The sequence below is a fragment of the Lagopus muta genome, chromosome 2 (genome assembly GCF_023343835.1).
Source record: "Lagopus muta isolate bLagMut1 chromosome 2, bLagMut1 primary, whole genome shotgun sequence".
In the NCBI taxonomy this organism is placed as follows: domain Eukaryota; kingdom Metazoa; phylum Chordata; class Aves; order Galliformes; family Phasianidae; genus Lagopus; species Lagopus muta.
This window is the reverse complement of record NC_064434.1, coordinates 76,572,785-76,596,310: the sequence shown is the minus strand read 5'-3', so window position 1 is coordinate 76,596,310 and position 23,526 is coordinate 76,572,785. Positions and strand designations below refer to the sequence as shown.

Below are 23,526 nucleotides of genomic sequence, written 5' to 3'. Positions count from 1 at the left end.
TCTCCCTTTTACTCAGTTACCATAAGTTAACCCATGGGACCTTCAGGTAGCCTTTAGTGTATAAGTAAAAAAAATGACATGAGAGTTGAGCCAACTAATTTCTTTTATTATGTTTTAGCAGGAAGAGAATTTGCAGGTACTACGTCTTTTTACAGAGACACAGTCACAAATGATAAGTGATTTTGGCCAACAACTTGAGTCTGCAGTTTATAAGCTGAAAAGCGATGTTGCTCTTATAGTTAAGAAGAAGCGAGAATACACAGCATACAGCAAACCTTGAGGATCCCTTTCTAGGAATACGTTGAAGTGCACGTGAGTTTTCAGTTTGTCTTTAAGATCTGTCTCAAGCATTCTATGTACAGCATAGTCAAGGCAGCTTGTTTGCTTATGATGTCACTCGTTACAAATCTGTTTCAGCCTAAGACTAAAACTTGTAAGATTTCTGAAATACTTCATCTGCAACAGTGCTCTGATCTCAACATGTTGTATCACTGGGGAAAAAAATGCTGTTATATATTATTAAATGTACATAGACTAGAAAAAAAATATTTTGCTAGATGTATTATCATTCAACCACAAAGAATCAGATGTAGACTCATGAATGGTAATTTAATATTTACAAACAAATGTGGAAAGTTGTTCCAGCAATTTAAGTAATTTGAGTAAGTAATTTAATTTCTCAGTTACTATACTGACAAGGCCACTACTAGAAATAGTCATACTGTAAATACATCTTTCTTGATGCTGTCTTGCATACTGCACACGTTCTTCTAGAATGACTTGTCAGTTGAAATTGTAATTGCTCTTCAGCTCACTACACTGACAAACTTTGTGCTTTCTGTTTTTTAGTACAGCAAGCTAGTAAGGCTGAAAAGTCAACAAACCTTAAGACACCAGTACAGATCTTTAGAATAATACAGCAAAAAGACAATTCTATTCCTCAAACCTGAGGAGAAAAGCTACTTTTATTTGACTATGGGTAGTAAGGCTTTCAAAGTAGTAACACCACAAACTAATAGTGCCTATCCCAAACAGACATGAGGAGTAACTAGCAGTTTCCTCTGCTAAGGCACTTGATAGCCAGGGCCTGCCTGCTTTAAATAGTTGGGGCGAGAAGACTGTGGTTAATTGTGAAGCAGAATGAATTAAGCAGTAACTGAGGCTGCTGTTCTGCAACTTAAGGTGAAAGACATTAAACAAAGTTCTAGTACCTAATAAATCACTGATTTGATATGTTCGTGAATTAAGTCAGTATCCTTTGTGTGTTTTCTCACGTCACAATTTTAAACTCAATTTTCACCTGTTTCTGCTGTAAACAACAGCACAATGCAACTATTTTATGAGGAGGCTTTTACAGCCCAATGAGCTTTATTGGAATGAGGTGCAGGTAAGATGTTAGGTCACACGGCTGTTTGATCTCAGACTTCTGGCTGGCTAATAACAGAGAACTCAACACCACGTTTGCTGAGGCGATCAATCAGTTTCGTTTTAGAGAAGGCAGCTCCTGGAGAATACACACCACCTCTGTTAACAACAGTCAAAAGAGAAAAGCCATTAGTGGTGAAGTGGCTCAGCAACACCTTTATTTGAAATGTGCTTCCCTATCTAGGAAGGGAAAAGCCATTTTGTCCAGGAGGGAGTACAGGAGGAATCGGGCAAGCTTGTTATATTTAGAGGTTCATTTATGCATCCACCAAACTCACAGAAATTATTCCTTGACTGAAAATAGAGTCTGGTTCAATGGTGTGGCAAAAATGTTACTACAACTCCAACTCATCTTTTCAAATTGAAATGCAAAAGAAGAACCATCTCCATTGTCTAGCAAGGATCGTGTTTAATACCACTGCCCTTTGGGTGAGGTGACAAAGCAATCCACAGAGTAATAGAGAATCTGTTCTATCAAAGAGAGGAGCTGTAAGGGAAATCAAGCTGTCCTACAAAGTACTCACTCTTTAGGCAGATGAGCCGAATCTTCCAGAAGAGCAACAGCTGCTTGAACCATTGCAATTGGTGTAGCAACATAGCCAGGCTCTAAAGAAAACCAAAAACCAGCGCGTTGAAACATTGAATCACATTTCTAATCTCGCTCTTATATATGGAATGCTAAAGATAATCTCTTTGCCAATCTAAACTGATATCTCTGTTTAAGAACAAGTTTGTTACCTGGTAATCATTCAGAGTAGCTTTGAGAGTCCTGTAGAACTAATGTGGACAAGTACCAGCTTCAGCTACAGGCCTGTGATCACAGGAGAACCTTGAGTGTCACCTCTGGAGTGCTGGAGGGCTCTACATTTTAGCACGAGCCAACCCATTCTGTGCTTAAATTCAGACCTTTTGATGTAACACTATTTGCAGTCAGCTACATATTTTGTTGTTTAAAGTAATAGTGGTTAGCTAACTCCCTTCTAAATGTACATTGTTGCTGTCTCCAAAGCTTCATTTCAGGAATGGCCTGAACACTAATATGTACAGCTAAAAATAACACCATACAACATATGGATTTTAGGTTCACTCACAGGGGACTGGAAATAAGTGTGTAGTAACCCAGGTTCTACGAACCACCCTTAAGTCACTCTCCCTTTACTATTCTACTCTGGCAAAAATGAGAATTGGTATGATGACAGGCACAAGAAAAGAGAATGTCAAGCACAAAACACAGTTAGCTTTTTCAAAAAGCAGGTTAAAATGAATGCTGGTATCCAAGATCATACTCTGTAAATACTGTTGGCTTAGTGCACGTTGCAAGCGCTTTGCAAGGGCGAAGGGATGGTAGTGGAACCACACACCTTTATCACATGAGGAAATGTGAGCCAAAAGCAGTTAGCTGCTAACATACATACCTGGTCCCTTCACTTGAGTGCAGATCTTTACATTTGGTTTGCCATTCTGCGGATCTTGCCCCTCACTGTAACCCTCACCAAAAAATGTCATGGTGAAGGAGGTTCCATCCATCTGTAGTGAGTAAGGCAAGTGGCAAGTCACCAAAACAGTCATGAACTTGTATCAAGCAAATGGAAGTAGTAAAGCACTATAATCCACCAAGAGCAGTTACTTTGAGTTATTATTTAAAAGGTACCATTGTATTTACATAATTTGGATATTCTGATCACTTTCACTTTATTGGAACAGTTACTGCCCTAAAGTCCATTTATTCTCTCCTTGCTTTCAGGCTTGATTGTGTTGCACTCTATATACTGCGAGCTATTCATGTTAATACATCAGAGCCAGCAATATGATCCACTTTTTCCTTACAAGAGCTCTACCTATTTTGATGCCCAATGCCAGACAACATGACTTTCTGAATAGTCAAAGCTATCCGAACAGGTATGCACAGTGTGTATTCAGAAGGGATTTGTTTCTTTGAGACTATGTGGTGGATGCCAGTTTACAACTGTACCATTACCACAAATTTCTTATTAGGTGGGATGGAAAGCAGCCAGTTACCTGTTTCTGGGTTGGTCCTTTCTTTGTGAAGCGTCCAGCAGAGAAAAATTCTGGGTACTGCATAATGAGAAGGCAAAGAAAAACAATTTAAAAAAAAAAAAACAAACCAAATTAGAGAGAGCAAAAAGACTCCCACCACTTGATTCTTTAATTCTTTTGCACTTTGAATGCTTACTTTTGTCAGGAGTTTTCTTCCAAAGCTAAATTTCACAAGAAGAAGAAATAAAATGCCAGCAAACATCAGCTTCATAACAGAGCCAAGACCACCTACAGTCACATAAGCACTGTACTGTACCTACAACAGAAATACACCAGTGATAGAATTTATATCAGCATTTTTGCATGAATTTCTTTATAAAGATGCAGTGTGCAACTTTTTTTATACAACATCTGTTTGAAAAGAACCTTAAACAACTGTCATAATTCTAAATAATCTTCACTTCATAATTCTTTATGAGAAGACACTGTAACTACAGCTTGGAAAGACTATGGTAAAGAAAAGTGGAAAACTTCAAAGAAAGAATCACAAGGTTGGAAACGACCTGCAAGATCATCCAGTCCAACCACCCTCCCATTCCTATCAGTGCCACAAGCACTAAACCATCTCTCGTAGCTCCTCATCCAAGCGCCTCTTGAACACTACCAGGGACGGCGACTCCACCACCTCCCTGGGCAGCCATTCCAGTGCCTGACAACCTTTCAGGCCTGACCTCCTTTCAGGCTTTCCTGACATCTTCCTTTCAAACCCGTTATGTTTTCATCTAAGAGAACTCAAGGCCCTGTATTGTAATTCTGAATTAGTAACAACAAAACTTTTTCATTAATAGCTACAAGCCTATTTTTAGAGTGCAGTGTCTCTTCAATGATTCTGCACAGCTGTTGGATAGACTGTCAGTGCTGATTTCCTCTGAAGGAACCATAGAAAACAAGAACTAAACATCTTGCACATCAGAAACCCAAGCATCAAAGAAGTCTCCAGGTACAAATAAGAAGGATATAACTTCCTAATGACAATATTTACTAACCTATTTACCTATTTACAATAATACCAACCTGGCTACAGTTATGATGTTTTTAAAATCTCTTTTGCTACAACAAAAAGCCTCTGCAGTTACAAAATCAAAAACCTTCATCCTTTCCTAAAATCAAGAAACTGCCCTTTTAAACATTTCTCTGACCCAAAGCTTCCATTCCCTACAAATACCCACCCAGAACTCAGACAGCATAGAAACTTTAGAAGAGAGTCTTACAACACAGGGATGTGGAGCTGTTGGAGCAGGTCCAGAGGAGGGCCATGAAGACAGTCAGAGGGGCTGGAGCACCTGCCCTACAAGGACAGGCTGTGAGAGCTAGGGCTCTTCAGCTTGGAGAAGAGATGGCTCTAAGGAGACCTTATAGCGGCCTTCCACTATTTGAAGGGGCCTCCAGGAAAGCTGGGGAGGGATTTTTTAGAAGGGCATGTGGTGACAGGACAAGGGGAAATTGTTTTAAACTGGAAGAGGGTAGATTTAGACTAGATATTAGAAAGAAATTCTTTACTGTGAGAACGATGAAACACTGGAACAGGATGCCCAGAGAGACTGTGAGTGCCCACATCCAGAAGGTGGGGCTGGATGGGGCTCTGAGCAACCTGGACTACAGGGAGGTGTCCCTGCCTGTAGCAGGGGAGCTGGAATTAGATGACCTTAAAGGTGCCTTGCAACTCAAACCATTCTAAGATTCTCTGAACTGTTTCATTAACACCAAAAAACAGGCTCATCCAGAAGGATGCTGCATAGTATGAGAAAGGGCATCCAGAAGAACCTACACTGCATCAGATCAAGCATTTTGACAGAGAGGTCGTCAACAGAACAAGCCTCCTTCTTTACAGAAGGAAAAAAACCATTATTATCTAGCTACAGAAACTCTGCTACACAGATCTCCATAAAGCACTGCTATTACATAGAGGGAGGATTTGCTGAAAATTATAATATGCACACACTGCAAAAATAACAGTCACTTACGGGTGTTTCCTGCAACTGTGAATGCAAATAGCGCTGCGACCGTTTCACAACAGAAACATCAGATCCCATGAATGGAATTGAGTATTGTTTGAACTCCTGACTGTAAAACACAAGTCCTCTGCAAATAGAAAGAACATTCACCAAAACTGTTCAGGTCTTCACCAAACGGAAAGAAACAAACCATACAGTGATGCCATTGCTGACTTTCCCTCAAGCACTTTTACAACATGATCTCTTCACTGAAAGCAAATCAAATCAGTGAATCAGATTTATCCCTGGCTCAACTCATAACTCCTTGAACTACAGCCAGGATGGATTTGATAATCAAAATAAATAAGATTCTCACACCTAATTTTCCTGTTCTGCTGATCACTTCTGAAATGAAAGAAAGAAAGTTGCCACATCTCTACAAGTCTTCCAGAATAAGTTAACTTTGAGACCCAGAAAATGCTAACATGTTCTTTTACAATCAAATATGAATGCAGTACCTTCATTTCTACCAGACAAACATGTATGTGTGTGCAGATTTTAAAAAGTCCTAGATGTACCTTTTAACATTTAATAACACGTTAATAATCTATGTAATAAGTAATGGAACTGTTGTTTCACATCGTAAGCTTCTTATACCTTCTTTTAAGTTTCGCACCAACTACTGGCACAGGGGAATATCCAATCTTCTTTCGAAGTGCCTTCAGGTTGTTTTGATCTGCCAGGCCGTAAACAGCTGACTTCCAGGTCCCATCATGTATGCAAGAACCCTGATAAAGGCCAAGGAACAGTAATTAGTTCAGTAAAGGTTTCAGATATTATTTTAATAATGACCTTGGAATCATTATGTGGTATTAGAAAATTATTACGTGTGTGCATTATGATTACGTGCACTGTGAAAACAACCCAAACACAGAAAGACAGCCAAACACTTTGCCATCCTTTTGGCAACACACATGCATCCATTACAGCTTATTTGTGTACGAATCCTTCCCAAGTCTCTGTGCAACAACAAATACTACCTATTATTTCTTGAAACTGCGTAGTACAAGAAATTTTAGGTAGACAGCAAGCCCACTGAAACAAATGTTACAAAAGGGTGCTTCCTTGGGTACTTCTTTTAGCTCCTAAAGAATCAAGTTCTTAGACTCGTAAACAGAGAACTGCCATAGCTCACGCCTTGATGTGCACTAATGCAACAACAGCTACTCATATTAGCTATGCCAATGTTGCCCCAAATACCCCTGAGTTTCCACAAGGGTATCAACCAACTAACCTCAGGTCCAGATTCTACTGACAGGAAACTTTCAACAGCAGTTAAGGTACCTTTGAAAGAGGAGAAAACAGGAAAGGTAATTACTTGGGACATACAGTCAGGTTTGTTCACACACCTAGAGCATACTCTGGTAGCCTTAAAAGGCAGGCCAGCAACATCACAAGTTGAAGAGTTACATCGTTATCCCAAAGTAAAATAAACTAGGATTAGGATGCAAAGCTATTTTAGTTAGCAGATATAAAATTTCATACATAAAGTACTTCAGTCACTTCACTTGAGACAATTAATATTGTCGTTGGTCATTAAATGCTAGTTGCTTTATCTAGGTAATAAGTTTGTGTAAATAATAAATGAAAAAAGCAAAAGAATATTTTAGAGGCAGAATTAGTTTTCCTCCAAGCTTCGAGATAAAGAATGATGTAGGCTGTGAAAACCTAGATGAACTGATGGGAGTGTGGTAAATGTTACTACAAAAACAAAACAAAAAAAGTAAATTTAAAAAAAGCAATCACACAACATATCCTAAACCAAGGGTTTCTTAGTTGTGATAAACAGCAAAACAAAAACTCCACGTTTTGTTTAGCTCTACTCTGCTCACCTCCTTCTGAGCTTGAAAGAGATAATTTAAATCTAATAGGCAACTGGATAGACAGGTGATAAAACCAGAAAGTCAAAACAGGATGAGCTAAAAGACATCTTTATTCAAAAAGCATCAAATTTATTCACACATCCAATTATAAGACTGTGAGACTCCAGATACTCATTTCCACGCCTCTTCTCTTCCCCAATCAGGTCCTTCTACAGATTTAGTTTTATTAAACTGAAAGTTGATGATACATTCCAATATAAAGCATGTAATAGCAATTGCAATAGTAATGAAAGTAGAACATTTGGACACTCCTACTGGCCCTTCCAACTGAAAGTCTGAGCCAATGAACAAAGTATCCTCATTTGGGTTAGGATCAAGTTTGCATAGAGTTAAATCATCTCACACCTTTTCTCAAACATATTTACTGAGTCCAAGTGCTCTTGACAAAAAGATATTAGCAGTGCTACCTACTTAGGTCCATATGACAACTACTCAGTGCTGGCAGTAGAGAGACAAAACTTAGGAAACCTGATTACTCACAGATTTGCAATCCCTTCCCCACGCGCACTGTGCCTTCCTGCCTCATCCTTGCAGCATTCTCACTGCACAAGTGGCAGAGAGCTGAGGATGGTCTATGTGTGGATGCCCACACGCTCGCAGAGCGGCCCAACCCTGATAGCTGAGGCTCCTGTTTTCTCAGTGAGCAACACGACCTTGAATTCTTCCTCTCCCTTATCACTAATTTTCTTGACTCTAGTGGGAATACGATTTACATTTTATTTTTTATCTATCTACCAAATTTGGTTGCAACCGGTTAATTGGTAAAGGTAGGCAAAAGGCAGATTGAAAGACTTCCCCCAGAAGCACTGCTGTTTTACCATAACCTGCATGTCTTTTTCAGCCTGTAGTCCCGCTAAACAAGTCACCTTTCAACTTGTCTCTGGTGTACAGCACTCCCATATCAGCTGGTATGGAGTCAAAGCCACAGCTTCCAATGATATACGCTTTCTTCTCTGCAGCTTGTTCATTGTATTTCAGGTACATTCCTTCCAGAAACTAAAACACAAGCAGAAAAAAAATACGTAGAACCCCAAATTTGGCAATACCCAGTATTAACCACCAGCACTGTACTCTCATATCACAGCACCCGACAGACTTCACTTTACTCACAAGTATCTTTACAACAGATGCATGTTATTCCTGTTTTATGGTATGAAAATGTTGCAGCAGTGCAAGAAGAAAATGACTGATCCAAAATTCATGCAGAGAATCTTAAGTAAGATTTAAAGCAGGATTCAAACACTTTGGAATTACTGAGAATAAGGTCCTGAGAAAACTCTTATCTAAAATACACATAAACATATCCTAAAAAAATCAATGCGCCTTAGAACTGCAGATTGGGAGGCAAAATTCGCCCGCATATGCAGACACAGAAACATGGAACACAACAAACAAATGCTTTACTACGTCCCTAACGCAAAGTAGCATTTTTCCAAGCTCACATACCTGGGGCTCTCCACTGATGTCAATGCAGCTTGCACCATTTTCCACACAAGCTTTCACTACAGGCTCTCCGAAAAATCTATACTAAAGGAGGGAAAAAACCACCACAGGTAACAAAATAAAGCTCACACAACTCACCCAACTTGTTTTGTCTAAAGTATGTGTACCTACAACAGAAGTTAGCCTCAGGTGTTGATTTTGCTAAGTGAGGCAAATGTAATAATCTTGTCTTGGTAGGGGGGAAGGGGACAGGAAGAGCAGAACAAACTGCATCACTGATAACAGTTATTCCTCCTGAGTTAAGATCACCAGAGCCAACTGCACCTTGCAGTTAGCTAAAAAAAATAAGCACCTTGCAACGCTACCTCAGCTTTCGCAGAGCTGGTCAATACCCAGCCAGCAGGCTTCATACTTCGATCTGCTCAGGCCCAGTTGGTGACATTGTCACTCCAAAGTTTAAAGCGGCCAAGAACTTACACCACAACTCTACGTGCTTCTTCCCTTTCCAAAGCCAGGCAGTCTGGTCTGCTGCTTGATGACCCTGCAGATAGCAGGGGGGTTGAAACCAGATGATCACCTTGGTCCTTTTCAACCCAGGCCATTCTGTGGTTCTGTGATCCCTCAGCATTACTTCCAACCCGAACACCACTTACAACGCCTAGCATAAACCAGAACTCCTCTCTGGCTTACAAGTGATTTCTTACGGTGCCTTTCAACGATGAAAAGAATAAAATCTAACTCTTCAGCGAGATCTTTCCACGCATTACAACACTGAAAGGTTGGCGGGTCACCGTCGCACGGCAGATCCCAGCACTCACCGGGCCCACGCAGTTGAGCACTACCCGGGTCTGCTTCGCCATAGCGGCCAGCGACGCCGGGTCGCCCACATCGCACAGCAGCACGCCGACCTCCGGACCCAGCGCCGCTTTCCCTGCGTACGAAGACCGCCGTCACATCCCCCGCTCGCTGGCCCGGCCGCCGTCCCCCGCCCCGCCCCGCTTCCCCCCGCGCCACACGGCCGCAGTCCGTACCGAGCCGCTCGGCCGCCCGCTCCAGCACCTCCTGCAGCTTGTTCCGGTTGCGCCCGGCCACGGCCCAGCGCAGGGGGCCGCGCAGCTCTCCGCCGCTCGCCGTCCGCGCCACCTCCTCCACCACGAACTGCCCGGTGAAGCCGCTGGCCCCGAACACCACCAGCTCGTAAAGCCGCTCGGGCGCTTCCTCACTACCGGCCGCCATGGCGAGGCTATGAAGCGAGACGGGACGCAGCGACGCGCTGCACTGCCGTTCAGCGCCTGGCAGCGGCCGGCACCGCGCGGCCCCGCCCCACGCCCAGCTCGAGGGGCGGCCGTTGGCGCCCGACGGTGTGCTTAGCGGCCCAGCGCCGCTGCCAGTAACCGACATGCGCGTTTCAGGTCGGCCCTGCTGATGAACTGAGAGCTGTTGCTGATCAGAAAGGAAAGCGTAATTTCCTACAGGTAAAATGCATTCGGTTTCCTCACAAATGACAACAAATAGTTGCCCGGTGAGGCTGCGGATGCTCCCTCCCTGCCGTACCTCAGTCAGCCCTGAGAGAGGCCTGTGAGCCTGAGCCCCACAGCGACAGAAGCCTCACACCACTCACAGGCCGTGTCCTCCAGCCCTGGTGGCTGTATCAGTGGGAACACAAACCTGCATCTCCACATCCTCTAAGTTCAGCCCCTGCTATGGATGGTGCTGTGTGAAGCCAGGAGTTGGACTCAGTGATCTTCATGGGTCCCTTCCAACTCAGTATATCCAATGATTCCTCTTCCCAGAAGACAGACATTGAGAAAAGATTTCATTCCTGAGCAGTATATAGGAAGAAAATGCTGCTAAGCTGGAAACCTCCATGCTTTTCAGCTTTCCCTAGGTTACAAGCACTTATTCTTTTCATCTTTCCTCACAGCTTGCTTCACACATCTACTTTTCTTCTTGTTTTCCCAACTCTCTGCAGCTGGTTTGCCTTTTTCTTGAAACTTGGTGTCCGTTGCTAAGCCCCACGTTAACTTTCCCAGGTCTAAATTGATTAAAAAGGCGATGTGATGTGCCAGAACTGATCACCATCTCTGCGTGCCCAAACATTTGCCTTTTCTCTGTGAGCGTCCCCCTGCTGGTGCACATTCAGCTCATTGCCAGTTTTACCTCCAAGGCTCTTTCTGCTTTATCTTTGTCTTTTCCCATGTTGGATTGGTGGTGAAGGTTGACCTCCTTCCTGAATACATTTTGAACATTCCATCTCCCGAGGCATGGGAGATCCTCACTGCGAGCACTGGCTCCACTCCTCGACTTGTGCTGATGCTGTAGTTCGTAGGCCTACGCTATCAGCTGTGTCAGTGAAACAACTCAGTCTGACAAAAAACAAAGGAGAAGGGAAGGGGAGGACAAAGATGGGTTTTGTGTTTTTTATTAATGCAGATCATTTTGGTGATCTGATTTACAGAGCAGCATGCAAAACCAGTTTCTTGTTTGAGGTCACTGAACATCTCACTGGGCGAGCTTGTTTCTCGTTATCATTTCGTCCTTCCTACACATTGGGATAACTTCCAACTGTGCTCTTAATACAGCCTTAATTTTTCTCTCCTTCCAATTCTCAAAATAAAGACTATTTTCTTTGAAGACAATGTCTTCAGTCTTCCACTCTTCCCATTGCAAAAGCTTTGACAATAAGTTGCAACAGTAAGAGACAGAGATTTTTCCCTATCTTGAAGTAAACAGGGCTGGCTAGGACCCTCAGTGAGCCTGCTTCAGCCTTTTGCTCCAGAAACTTGCCTCTCTTTCTCTCTTGCCTTCTCTCTTTCGTCCTTTCCGTCATCCCTCTTTTACATCTCATATCCTCTCACCACCAAAAAAAAAAAAAAAAAAAAGACCACAACCAAAGCAATTGATAAATCTGCCATTCTGATTGGATCATCTGTGAGGAATCAGGGCTGCTCAAGCTTCCTTGGGCCATATGCAGTTAATAACACCTGCATTGCACTGTTGGGCAGTGGCTTAGCAATGCAGGGTTGTGTGCAGGGCTGAGAATCCTCTCAGGGACTGAAATGTTACACCAGATCAGGTAGAATTGCCTTGTTTAGCAAGTCAGAGCTCTCAAGATGTCCTCTACTCTTTTGGTGTCAGCTATATTTCTTTAACACACATCTACTGGAGCAAAACACTTCGTATAAATTGCAGCAAGAAATCAGACTTTTAGAGCTGCAGGGGAACACCTAAAAACCAATGAGAGGGACATCAAAACACAAGGCAAATCTATTATTTTGTTTGAATAAGATTTCATAATGGCAGCTCCAACTTCTTTTTTTTCTTGACAGAGACGTTTGGCTGGCAAGTGGACGAATCCTTCTGTGTAGACAACTGCAGTTTCAGTCCAGTACCCTGCCTAAAGAGAAGAACAAAAACCAACCCTGACCTTGGAACTGAGAAGTAGGCAGGTAGGTGTCAAAATAGCAAACATCAAGGGAGTGTCAAGGCTCTGATTTTACATGGAAGGCTGATAGCAGTCTTGACTAAAGGCAAAGGTTAACCTGTCTCCCTAGTTAGTGTCACCAACGCAGGATTGCAAAAATGATTCTGTGGGAAAGCTGTGGGAGGGCTTACAGTTTACCTGTGTCCAATAAGAAGACAAGAAATGCCAGATCTGCTGCCAGCTTCTGCTCCCCAAGGGAGGTTCCCACATGGATCAGCTTTAGAAGCTCATAAAAATGAGCTGTTTCTTTTTAAATGTCGCATTTTCAGATTTGAAGGTACTGATTTATTTTTGTTAAATACTCGTGTGCAACGAGAGATTTAAAGATTTAAAAGTACTTCAGTTAAAGCCTCTTCAAACCAGACTGCTTCAGTCTAAAATAACTTTGGTCGCTAGAGGGCCATGCTCATTTCTTTGGGACCAAGAAGTGCACTTGGGCTCCCATATCAGCTTTATCTTTTCCAGTCCTTTCAGTAAAAAAGGGCATGTCTCCCTCTGCTAGCTTCTCCTGTTCCACCGAGAGCCTGTGGCAGGATTTGAGTCTGCAGGCATTTACAACAGCACTTGTGTTTCTCTTCATTTGGTGCCATCGGTGTCCTGAGAAAATCCTTGCTTTCAATATTTATACACCCCTCGTACACCAATCCAGGGTTAAATTTCTTCTACTCGGTTATAAATTCAAGATACGTTGTGTTTATTAGAGTGGAAAATGAAGATGCTGTTCCATCACTTCAACAATAAGGTAGCAGAAAGGGTGCAGTATGCTATCAATTGCACAATGCTATAGGAAGGCAATGCTTTTAATTGTATCGTACCCCAAAGAATAAAATAAGATCTCTGAGTTGCATCACTACAAAAGTTACTGCAGGACGCAAGGAATGTGCCGCATGCCATTAGGCAGAGGTGTTGGGAAAGAAGGCTATCTAATAATGCATGGATAATTCATTGCAGTGTATGAAAAACTCTGTGGTGAGTCTATGTGGAATAAAAAGGAAAGGCGGGCACCTACCTACCAGCTGCAGTTACTCAGCACTGTAAGCATGTGAGAACAAATGTTCCTGGAACAAAGCCCCCGCCTCTCAGTGCTGCAGTGTGTCTTATCCTGAATGCATGCAGAATATGGCTTTATAATCAGATGTTCCAAAAAGCCATACAGAGCTTTTGAATATGTGATAAACCCAAACCGTTCAGAGTGGGAGAAGAAATGATAGAATCGTAGAATATCTGGAATTGGAAAGGACCCGTAAGGAGCACTGAGTGCAACTCCTGCAAAAGAAAGAAAAACGTGAAATTAAGAACTGCATTTCCTAAATTCCGTTCCACAGGGAGTTGCTTTCCACATAGTTGGTAATATTTTCTTTTCTGGTAAGCCAGTTTTATGGAATTAAAGATGAAAAAAGTGAAGAACACAAAGTAGAATGGGTGCAAATATTGACATTCGGTGATAGGAAGGAAAGCCAAGGATTCTGAAATGCCTCACACTTCTAAAAATTGATGAATATGTGATATACATACATAGATGTATTCAGCCAAGTAATGGTAACTGAGCAAAGTTATTTCTGCCTATTTTACTTATTTCTAAATTTGGGGATTACAAAAGAGCAGATGGGAGTTTATGACTCCTGCGAACCCCCCCCTCTTGTTTCTAAGTCATGTGTGTACGCTTTCCCATTCATACCCCACTCTAAGAAATCTCTTACAAGAATAAATAAATGCAGACTTGACCCACAGAGGTAGAGCAGAGGTCATTCAACACATCCTGAAGTTGTCAGTTCTCAGACCGAACCTGAAATGTGTGCAGGAATGAAAAGATTGATAATCCTACAGTAGTGCAGTCAAATCCCAGCTTTCTTTTATGGAGACCAAACAGGAAAGCATAGGAGAAGAACACATTTCTCTGACAACACTGAACAACAACAAAATCTGCATCAGAACAGCATGTAATACACGTGACCAAAGATGGTGCTCTTGGTAGGTTTCACAGGGCTCTGTCTTATCTGACATCTCACCAGCCATTTTGGTGACAACAGTCTAACGATTGAGATGTGGCCATAAGGTAAGCACTTAAAATACCTCCCTTAGGTGCACAGAAATAATTCACAGAATCATAGAATCTTTTGAGTTGAAAGGGACCTCTAAAGGTCATCTGAAGCTCCCAGAGTTGGACTCCAAATTCAAAGGCAGCTAAGAAATTACAAAGTGGGAAAACTAAGAAAATTCAGACTGTACTGGAGAAGCAATCTGAGTTTCAGACATTCAGTGGGAGGTTAAAACATGGAAGGTAGTGGTGCTGAGAGAGACAGGAATTTGCCTGGTGAATGGCAAGTGTGGGATGTATTAGCTATGCAGAATCATGAGATCACAGAGAAGGAAATAAAACGGTTGAAAGTCTAATTTAAAACATTGTGTTCTGGCTCAGCCGCTTCACTACAATGCATATCCTAATAAGTTGCAGAGATTTCCATGAAAATAATCCAGAAAATAATGAATGAGCCAGAAGGATGGAGTCTCCTACTGGGAAAAATCAAAGAGATCCCATCTATATTATTAAGCTAAAAGTAGCTACAGAGTCAGGCAAACGCTTTGGGACTTCTAGGGACTGTGCACCTGAGCAGACGTGGCTGACACCACTCAATCCTCACAGCAAAAGATTTGGCGGGAGGATGAGGGCAGTGATTTGGTAAGCACCTGAGGATAGCACTCCTGGAACTGCACGTGCACGTATGCAGAGCAAAACACCAGGACATTGACTGTGAGGATGCACTGTGTTACTGCAACTGTGAGCACATGGACCACACAGCTCACCTGCTCTTTACCGTCTGCAATCTGCAGCAGTGGAGTGAACTGCAAAATTCTTTCGCCACCTTTCCCTCAACTACCTCATGAGTGCAACAACAGGTTCTAAGTAGTCTTCAGCCTTCATGTTTCTTGTATCTTACTTAAGCCATGTCATTCTAGAGAGAATTTGCACTAATGAGCTACATCTGCTTGCAGGCATGAACACACAGTTTCTCAGTCATGTGCTGTGGTTTACTGGCTTCAGTTGCCTACAGAGCTGCTTGGTGGCCAGCCAGGCCTGGTTGCACAGCCACGTGCCTCTGTTCAGTGCATTTGAATGCTGTGTCAGTGTTCACACAGAATACCCATAAATACTTCTCTTCTTTCAGTTTGTACGCAGTCTGCTTTCATGCAGAGAGGGACTCGGATTGTCCAACACACTGGCAGACATCTTTGCAGAAAAGATCCTAATGGATTTCTGGTGTCTGTGATTTTAGAATTGGGCACATTTTCCAAAATCTGCAGCTCAGAAATACGTCCTGTCAAAGAGGTTTTCTGAGAATTGCCTCAAGAATGATAAACTATTTGCTTTTGTTCAGTCTGTAGAAAACAGAAGGTTAGCCCTCAGACCACTGTAACCCCACAGACTGAGTTTAGATTGAGTAGCTGGCACACGTACCATTTGCTGTGAGGATAGAAAGACAAAAACACAGCATGTAATGCAGAGCCAGCAAATTCTCCTCATTTTATCAAGCTGGACAGTTCAGCAGCATGCAGGGCCAGTAAATGGACTTTGAGAAATACTAAAGAACCAAGTGGTCCTTTAGTGCAGGAATACGTGCAGTGAAGCATACTTTGTCACTCTTGATGTACTTCCAGCACCCCCAGGGGACTGTTTGCAAAGTCTGCGTAGAGCCCAGCATTGGTTTTTTAAAGGAAACAAAAACCAAACACCTTATGTATCTCCAGTAGCAGATTCAAAGTCCCCATTGTACCAGCTCTTATCTGAAGAGGAATAAGTATTTCCACGTCAGCAGCTGCTGTGTGAGGGGAGGACAGGGATACCTGACCGTTGATAACCTGGCCACCAGAGAAGTGTATTTATAAAAGTCTTTGCTCTTTAGTAACTTCCTGAACATTAGGTAAGTTCTTTCACAACAGCAGTTACAGTCAGTCAACAGAACCTCACTGCTACATCTGGTGTGTTCAACTGCTCCTCTCAAACTGCCTGCAGCAGCAAGCCAGGTGGTGCAGCACCCTGCACTTGTAGCTCAGCATGGTAGAAAAAGAGAAGATAAGGAGAGAGGATAAAATGAAGCACAGAGTGTTGGTGAAATCTGATGTACTCTAGGAAACTGAGTGGCTTACGCTGAGGGCATGCAGTAGGTGGGCAGGGGCAAAAGATGGTATTTTGGTGAAGAGAGTTACAAGGACAGGAAGGTAGAAGATCACAGAATCACAGAATGTCAGGGACAGGAAGGGAGCTTGAGAGATCATCTAGTCCAGTCTCTCTGCTGGAGCAGGAACACCTGGATCAGGTCGTGCAGATCTGGGGTAGTGCAGCAGTTTGTGGGAGTGGGACCTGCAGAAATATGTGCATCTGGGGATCTGATGAAGGGAAGGAAAACTCTGAGAGAGGAGAGGCAGGCAAGGATGGAAACGTACAACAAATTAAAATTCGAGACCTCCCTGCTCCAGTTCAGCCTTTTACAAGTTATCTGCAATCGAAAGCTCAGTGTGCTTTTCATCGAACAGCGTCTGCCGCTGCCCACACAGAAACCACACCGGCACGAGAGGCTCACAAAACACAAACGGAATGAGACAGAGCGGCTCCTTGCTGGCCTCACAAACTGTGTCCGAGCTCCCTCTAGCGAGTTCTGTTGTTTTTCGACGCTCGGGGATCGCTGCCAGCTGCCGTGTACTTGCGGACTGAACAGCTAAATTTACATACATGCATATACATATGTATATTTTTTAATAAGCGGACAAAGGGTCTTTGTACCTGTCCAGTACATTTGCTACGAATTCTACTTCACAAAGCTAAGTTCGTTTTTTCAGAAGTTGCTAGAGAAGTAAAAAGGAGAACAAATACAGTTTTAATGGCATTAGAAACAAGTTGAGACTAGACTGCTTCCAAAGCTCCTGTAAAACAAAAGCAGTAGCTTTATATCACTTCCTACTTTAGATAGCATAACTATTTTCTGAAGTAGCATTTCTGGAAGGGGAGGTGAAAGAGGGCTTTTGCCATGGTGGTTAAGGAACAAGCACTAGAAATGGGTCTGGTGTGTAAATCATTTCCCTTGGCATCGTATAAATCAGGAAAACGGCTGAACCTCTAACTTTTTGTAAAAGTCAAACTGCTCAGCTGCTCAGTTTTCTGAACTGATGAATGAATTCTGAAACATGGCCACTGTGAGCCTAAAAGGAAAAGACTACCACTCATTTAAGTGCCAGAATATGAGGTATTTTCCCATGAACTATGAACTGTTGCTTCAGCTCTTTCACACGTGCACACACCTCTACCTGTGTTTGTTTTCAAAATGGGGAAGGGGGGGAGGAATAGGAATATTTTAACCAGAACAACTCTCAGCTATCTAGTGGTCAGTGTAAGCACGATCTCCAGCTCTGCTGCTGTTTTGCAGAGGAGTTGTACACAGCCTAATTCACTTGGCACTGACTTGGCGCAAGGTTGAGCACTTTGCCTCGTTTGTATCCACTCTTGTAGGCTACTTTTTTTTTTTTCCTTTTTTTCCCCCTCTTGTAGACTACTTTTACAGCGTTGCTGTCAGTGTTTCCTGATGTTGCTATTCCTTCCCTTGTTCCCAATTCTGCTACGCCCATGGGACCACGTTTCTCTGCACCACTCAGCCACAACAACGAATTAAGTGCTGTTCATATACTGATCCTCTTCAGGAGTCTCGTGCCACTAAATAAATCCTTACCTCTGAGATATATGCCACGGACAGTATTCTACAGTCCTAGCTCTTCTCCAGCAGAGAAATAATTCCCTTACAGCTCTGCCTGGACTTCTGTTCCAAAGATCTCAAATCTAGGTGCAAGTTTAGTAGTGGGCACACCAGCGAGCCATGAAGTTGCCGTGAGCACAGTGAGAGGCTGTAAGCACATCTGACAGGGGAAAGCTCAAGCTACAGGGGAAGTTAATTGGCCCAAGTGAGGAAGAGAACAAAGAGCTGGAGCTATGCGTGTAACAGTACAGAGCAGTAACGTTTCCCTGCCCACCGTATCAGGCTCATGACAGGTTCACCCACAGGAGGGTTGCACATTTGTTTTTACAGAAGATCTCAGGCGGAGATGAAGCAGCCAGAGGCTGGGTTAGCAGGAGCCACAGCACTCTCTTCCTCTCCTGTGCAGGTAGCCTGGAGCAGTATGGTCAGACTCCATATCAGAGGAAGCATGTAATGCTGAGACCTTCGGCCTGCGGCAACGAAAGCACAAAGAGGTGTGAAACCAAGTTAATGGCAGCACACCAAGCCCTGTTTAAAAACAACACGTCATTTAAACAAAGTGAAGGACCTGAAGATAGAGCATTGTTCCATTTCATTGTATACCTAACATCAGTACCTCGCAGAAGAAGAAAGGTTATCTCTAATGATCACTGGCTTAAGTCTTACAATGGTTCCATGCCCTTGGTAAACATTAAGAGTTCTAATTGTACTATTTGCTCCCTTTTTTTTTCCTCTTCATTTTATTAAAAATCAATCTTGTCTCTAAGAACTGATAACAAGGTCCAGTCGGTGAACCTGAAGCTGAAACTAGGACATTCTAGCTTAAAAATAACTCATTAGGATTTAGGCAGGTAAGTCACCTCTGAAAGCAGGCCATAGATACTCACAATTACCAGTTAAAAACAGATGCTAAACTTACATGTCTGCTTCAGAGAGTATTACAGATAATCTGAAGGTTACTCTCAGGCATTGACGAGCTGCACTGGTGAGCGTGGATTTTTGCACTGAAAACCTGGAGCAGAGAAATTGCTCAGCATCACTTAGATCTGAGGAATGGCCCTGTGCTCTTATCAACTATTGTATACCTAGGGTCAGGCCCATGGTGCTGTCCTGCTTTCAATGTAAGCAGGAGGAGAATAGAAAAAGAACTCAGTGGAAGGCAACAAAGATGATAAAGGGCCAGGAACATTTCCCTTATGAAGAAAAGCTGAGAGACCTGGGTCTGTTCAGCCTGGAGAAGAGTGAAAGAGGATCTCATCACTGTTTCTAAATAACTAAGTGTGAGAATCAAGTCCACGGGGTTGGACGCTTTTTGGTGGTGCACAGCAACAGAACCAGGGGCAATGGGCAGAAACTGGAAGACAGGAAGTTGCACACCAACACCAAGAGGAATTTCATTACTCTGAGGGTGACAGAGCACTGGAACAGGCTGCGCAGAGAGGCTGTGGAATCTTCTTCTCCTGAGATGTTCCAGACCCTGCTGGATGCTCTCCTGTGTGGCTTGCTGTAGAGAACTGCTTTAGCAGGGGGTTGGACGCAATGATCTCCAGAGGTCCCTTTCAATCCTTGTGATTCTGTGAAAAATCCAAAGAAGGGCAAAGTGGAGTGAAAAGTTCTATTTTGGAAGCAGAAGTCTGGGAAAATCTTACTGTGCAGAGGTCAACGTCTGTTTTTACATAAAAAATCAGAATGCTCATTTGGTTTTGAAGTGCTTAAGTCTGTTTAAAACTAAATGTTTTACTCCTTGTCAGTGGTCTTTGAGATGATGGTTAGCTTTCGTTGGTCTGAGTTCTCAGTAGTCATCCCTCTCAAAGCATCAACCCATATGCATGCCTCTTTCTCTCTCTTGGAGAGGCAGCAGAGCTGAGGGAAGGAAGGAAAGTGGCAATAATAATTTCTGCCAAAAATAAGAGTGAAGATGAATGTCCATGCAATTAGCCTAAGCGTGATGAGAGGGCACAGCTTTTATAGCTGGCCTCTTGCTTAAGGCAGATTGTCCCAAAATTTTCACTCCATCTTACTCCAGATTCTTGCAGCCATCCAGCTGAGGTCACTCCCTCTCACCCCATCCTCCACTTGTATTCTCTTCTAATTTGCTCTCTCTTTGCATTCTCTCTGGTGCACTGGGGGTGCCACCTTTAGAGACAGAACATCACTACACACCCTCAAGCTATTACCCATATTCTGCATCACACTGCTGATGAACATGGTGGGAGAGAGCAATTCCTCACTTTGGCAGCAAATCACTGAGGATTCATTTTGATTCTGCACAACTACCTCCAGATACTGGAAGCTCAACATCTTAGCTGCAAATAACTATCTAATACTTCTATGTGCGTGGCACACATTTCTATCCCTGTTCCAAGGATAGAATATTTTTATAAAATAAAGTCAGATTTTAGTAAGAATATACATCCATTAATTGAGACTAGAAAAATACTGTCTGGCCTGGGATAAAGCACAAAGTGCTGAAAATACAACACAGAGAGGAAGCCTTCAGCTCTGATCCCAGTGGTACAGCTGATTGCGTAAATGTCTGAAATTGCAGCTAACATTTTGTAATTGCTCAACAGCATTCTGGGTGGCAAAAAGGATATCTCTGAAAATCCTTACAAATAGAGCCCAAAGAGCCACTCTCTCATTTGAATCCAAAAGCTGCATCTACAGCGCTTTCCACTTGGTTCCCTCCCACTCCCCTTGCTCTCTCAAGGCTGAGCCAGCTCCCCTGGCAAGCCAGCTGCCTCTCCCCACATCCCCGTGGCTCCCTTGGCAGCCAGGCAGAGCAGCCACAGGCTCTGCTGGACAGGGATGCACAAAGGTCTCCATGGACTCTTTTGCAATACATGCCTTGGAGGGGAAACAGCAGAAATGTTTATGGTGAGCATGTTATTACAGCCCTCATTGTTAATCCCTGAGCAGCTCCAGGAATGTTGCTCTGCTGATTTTGCCACCCTAGAAACCTACTGGAGGCACTTCAAGTGTATGTCCAAGAGTCTTCCAAACTTCTAGCCAAACAGCAACACCTTGGATTTGCAGCCAGATCCCAAGTACCATCAAATACTGCTGAATTTGCCTTAAATCTGCTGGAATACATAACCAGCAACAATTTAGTTTTCCTTACCTACACCAGAGTTTTATGTCAGCTCACCTGTCCAGGAAATTAGTCACACACGGATGGAGCCAGGGTGAATTCCCACGATAGGTGGAACCAGAAAAGCCACAGCCATCTCCCTCAGAGCTCTTATTCAAGGAAGGCTGGATCCAGGTCCTCCCCAGAAACCTGCTAGAAGCCAGGTGAGCTGCTTTGAGAAACTTTGCAGGAACTGATTGCTCCTCCCAGGACTGCTGAAGTGAGAGCAAGGGAGGAAGAATCAGTCACCTGGAGGGGATGGCAGGACAGGCAGGAGACTACACAGATCGCTCAGTTAACTTGCTTTTCTGTCTTCTACTTTTTAAAAAGGACACTCATTCTGCTCAGTGTAGCAGAACCAATTACACAACACAGGTTTCTGATCTCTAATTACAGTGAATGCATTTGCCTCATTATTGCTGGAGGGAAAGAAACATGGAATGAAGCCACAGTATCTGTGACAGCAATGCCATGTGCCACGCTGATCAAAATCTAGTTCACTGCTGAATTTCAGTGTTGCCCTTCTGCATAGTAATTATGCCTTACAATTAAAAAAGACTCACCATCAAGGCTATATACAAACAAAATATTTTCATATGAAGCAAGGAACTCAGTTAGCAAAACATTGTAACATTTATTAATAACCTATGGCAAATATTTTCAAAAAGTCTAATTATTTTAAGGGCCAAAGGATAAAACTTCTGTGAGAACAAATAGTCTCATCTTTTACAACTGAAACTAGGTCAACAGCAAACTGAATTATCCAGCCAGCTTGAACAAACAAATTGCAGCAAAATTAAAAGCTGCTATCAAATTAGATCCCCACCTTCTCTTGCTAGTCCACCTCAAAGTGGAAAAAAAACCTAACAACAGTAATATCAGAATGTCATTCTCGTGAGAAGGAATTAGGGACTGTCATGTTGCTTTCCAATTTCTGAACTGGAAAGAGAAGGTTTACTTCAGAACAACAAGACAGAGAAACAGCAGGAAAGTTACAGCAGCAGGGTGTGGAATTCTTTCATTTGCCTTTTAGTGAAAAAGACTGCTTGAAATAAATTCATGCTGGTGTCAAACCACAGTGAATCAAGAGCCACAAAGCATTTTAGCAGTTCTAGGTTGGTGTCTCCTCTATTGGGAATGAAATTCCTCTAGAAGACTGCCTTGCAGGAGTAAGAGGGCAAAGAAGAACCTTTGTGGGTCAGGAAGATGGAGCTTGAGGCTGCTCTTGAGCTGTTATTCCCTGTAGGTATGAGGGGGGCAGGAGCAGAGAGAGCAGACTTTGCTCTCCCTGCTCAGTGGCTCTGCTTTACAGAGATATATAAGGATATATAAGAAGTGAAACATATAGAGAAGCCTTGTGGTACCAAGTACAGAAGGCTCATACATTGCCAAACAGTATGACACCTCGTGCTTTAAGCACTGATTATAATAGAAATAAAAGTAATAGCTCCAAAATTAGAAGATTATCAGTAACAAACCCATGCAGGACTTCCTGGGCGAGAACAGCTGTGAGAATATCAAAATCTGGCTTAGCCATAGCTAGGGATGATGTGACAGAGTCCGAAGGCTTTTTCCCACTCAGTTATGATGTTTTGGAAGAAAGTGGGCTAACATTCAAAACGTCCTGGTTTGGCTCAGACTGCAAACCTTGAAGTAATGCAGCTCTGTGGCAGCTTTTCTGAAGAGCACTATTTAATAAGGTTGTAAAGTCAGTGACTTAATAAGCCTGCTTGTACTTTATGACTTGGGCTTTCAGGACCTATGTGTTTTCTTTAATTACATTAGCATATCCTGTTGTCCTTAAGGATTCCTGTTCATGCAGTTACTGGGAATCTGTTCAGTGTTTTCACGTTTGCTACTCAGTGCATGAATCCAGGTCTCAGGTATTAACTAAGTGCCTCCTCTCCAGCAGCTTATGAAACTGTTCACTTGAAGTGATGCATTAGCACTCATCTTATTGCAGTGCTTGAAGTCCTTCCTGTAACCTTATAAAGGACACAAAGATTAGAATACTTGATCTCTGCCAATGAGTTTGCAAAATATTTTGAGAAAAAGCTGCTCTACAATTTGCATTAAAGTAGTGCAAGTTGGGTCAAATGCAGGTACAAAAAAATCACAAAAAAACAAAAAACCAAAAAAAACAAAAAAACCCTCCAAAACCAAACAGGTGCAGTTTTGACATCTAACAACACAACACAAAAAATGCCAGTGATATGAAAGTGTACCTTTGTGTTTTCTTTCCTACAGCCTTCCTGAAACAGCTATCACATTATTTGAATACTCCAAAAAGAATGAAGAGTTCTTTTCTTTTTTCTTTCCTTTTTTTTGCTTTTCCCTCAGATGTGGGGTTCTTTGCAAATGTATC

At 42.8% G+C, this 23,526-nt stretch overlaps 1 protein-coding gene and 1 long non-coding RNA gene across 12 annotated transcripts in view; one reads left to right on the top strand and one right to left on the bottom strand.

Annotated features, from left to right (window-relative positions):
- Positions 1-85: 85 nt before the first annotated feature.
- On the bottom strand, positions 86-10,219 carry LOC125689455 (saccharopine dehydrogenase-like oxidoreductase). The gene is made up of 12 exons (XM_048936593.1): positions 9,835-10,219; positions 9,622-9,734; positions 8,807-8,887; positions 8,227-8,356; positions 6,712-6,761; positions 6,075-6,205; positions 5,448-5,565; positions 3,620-3,739; positions 3,445-3,501; positions 2,841-2,952; positions 1,950-2,031; positions 86-1,524 (listed from the first exon to the last, which is right to left on the bottom strand). The coding sequence occupies exons 1-12, from the start codon at positions 10,202-10,204 to the stop codon at positions 1,419-1,421; spliced, it is 1,470 nt and encodes a 489-aa protein (XP_048792550.1). The 5' UTR covers positions 10,205-10,219; the 3' UTR covers positions 86-1,418.
- The window catches only part of LOC125689456 (uncharacterized), a 133,253-nt gene continuing 119,893 nt past the window's right edge, over positions 10,167-23,526 (top strand). For all 11 annotated transcript variants that reach the window (XR_007375278.1, XR_007375277.1, XR_007375282.1 and 8 more), the window contains exons 1-2: positions 10,167-10,278; positions 12,133-12,252. This is a non-coding gene — a long non-coding RNA (uncharacterized LOC125689456). The remainder of the gene's footprint in view (positions 10,279-12,132; positions 12,253-23,526) is intronic.

Bases quoted from the DNA above. Each gene is read 5' to 3' on its own strand.
- LOC125689455 (XM_048936593.1), bottom strand. From the start codon at position 10,204: ATGTCGGTTACTGGCAGCGGCGCTGGGCCGCTAAGCACACCGTCGGGC. The intron at 8,357-8,806 runs GTATGTGAGCTT...CTTGTGTTTTAG, and splicing joins ACATCAGTGGAGAGCCCCAG to TTTCTGGAAGGAATGTACCT. The intron at 3,740-5,447 runs GTAAGTGACTGT...TTTCTGTTGTAG, and splicing joins CACAGTTGCAGGAAACACCC to GTACAGTACAGTGCTTATGT.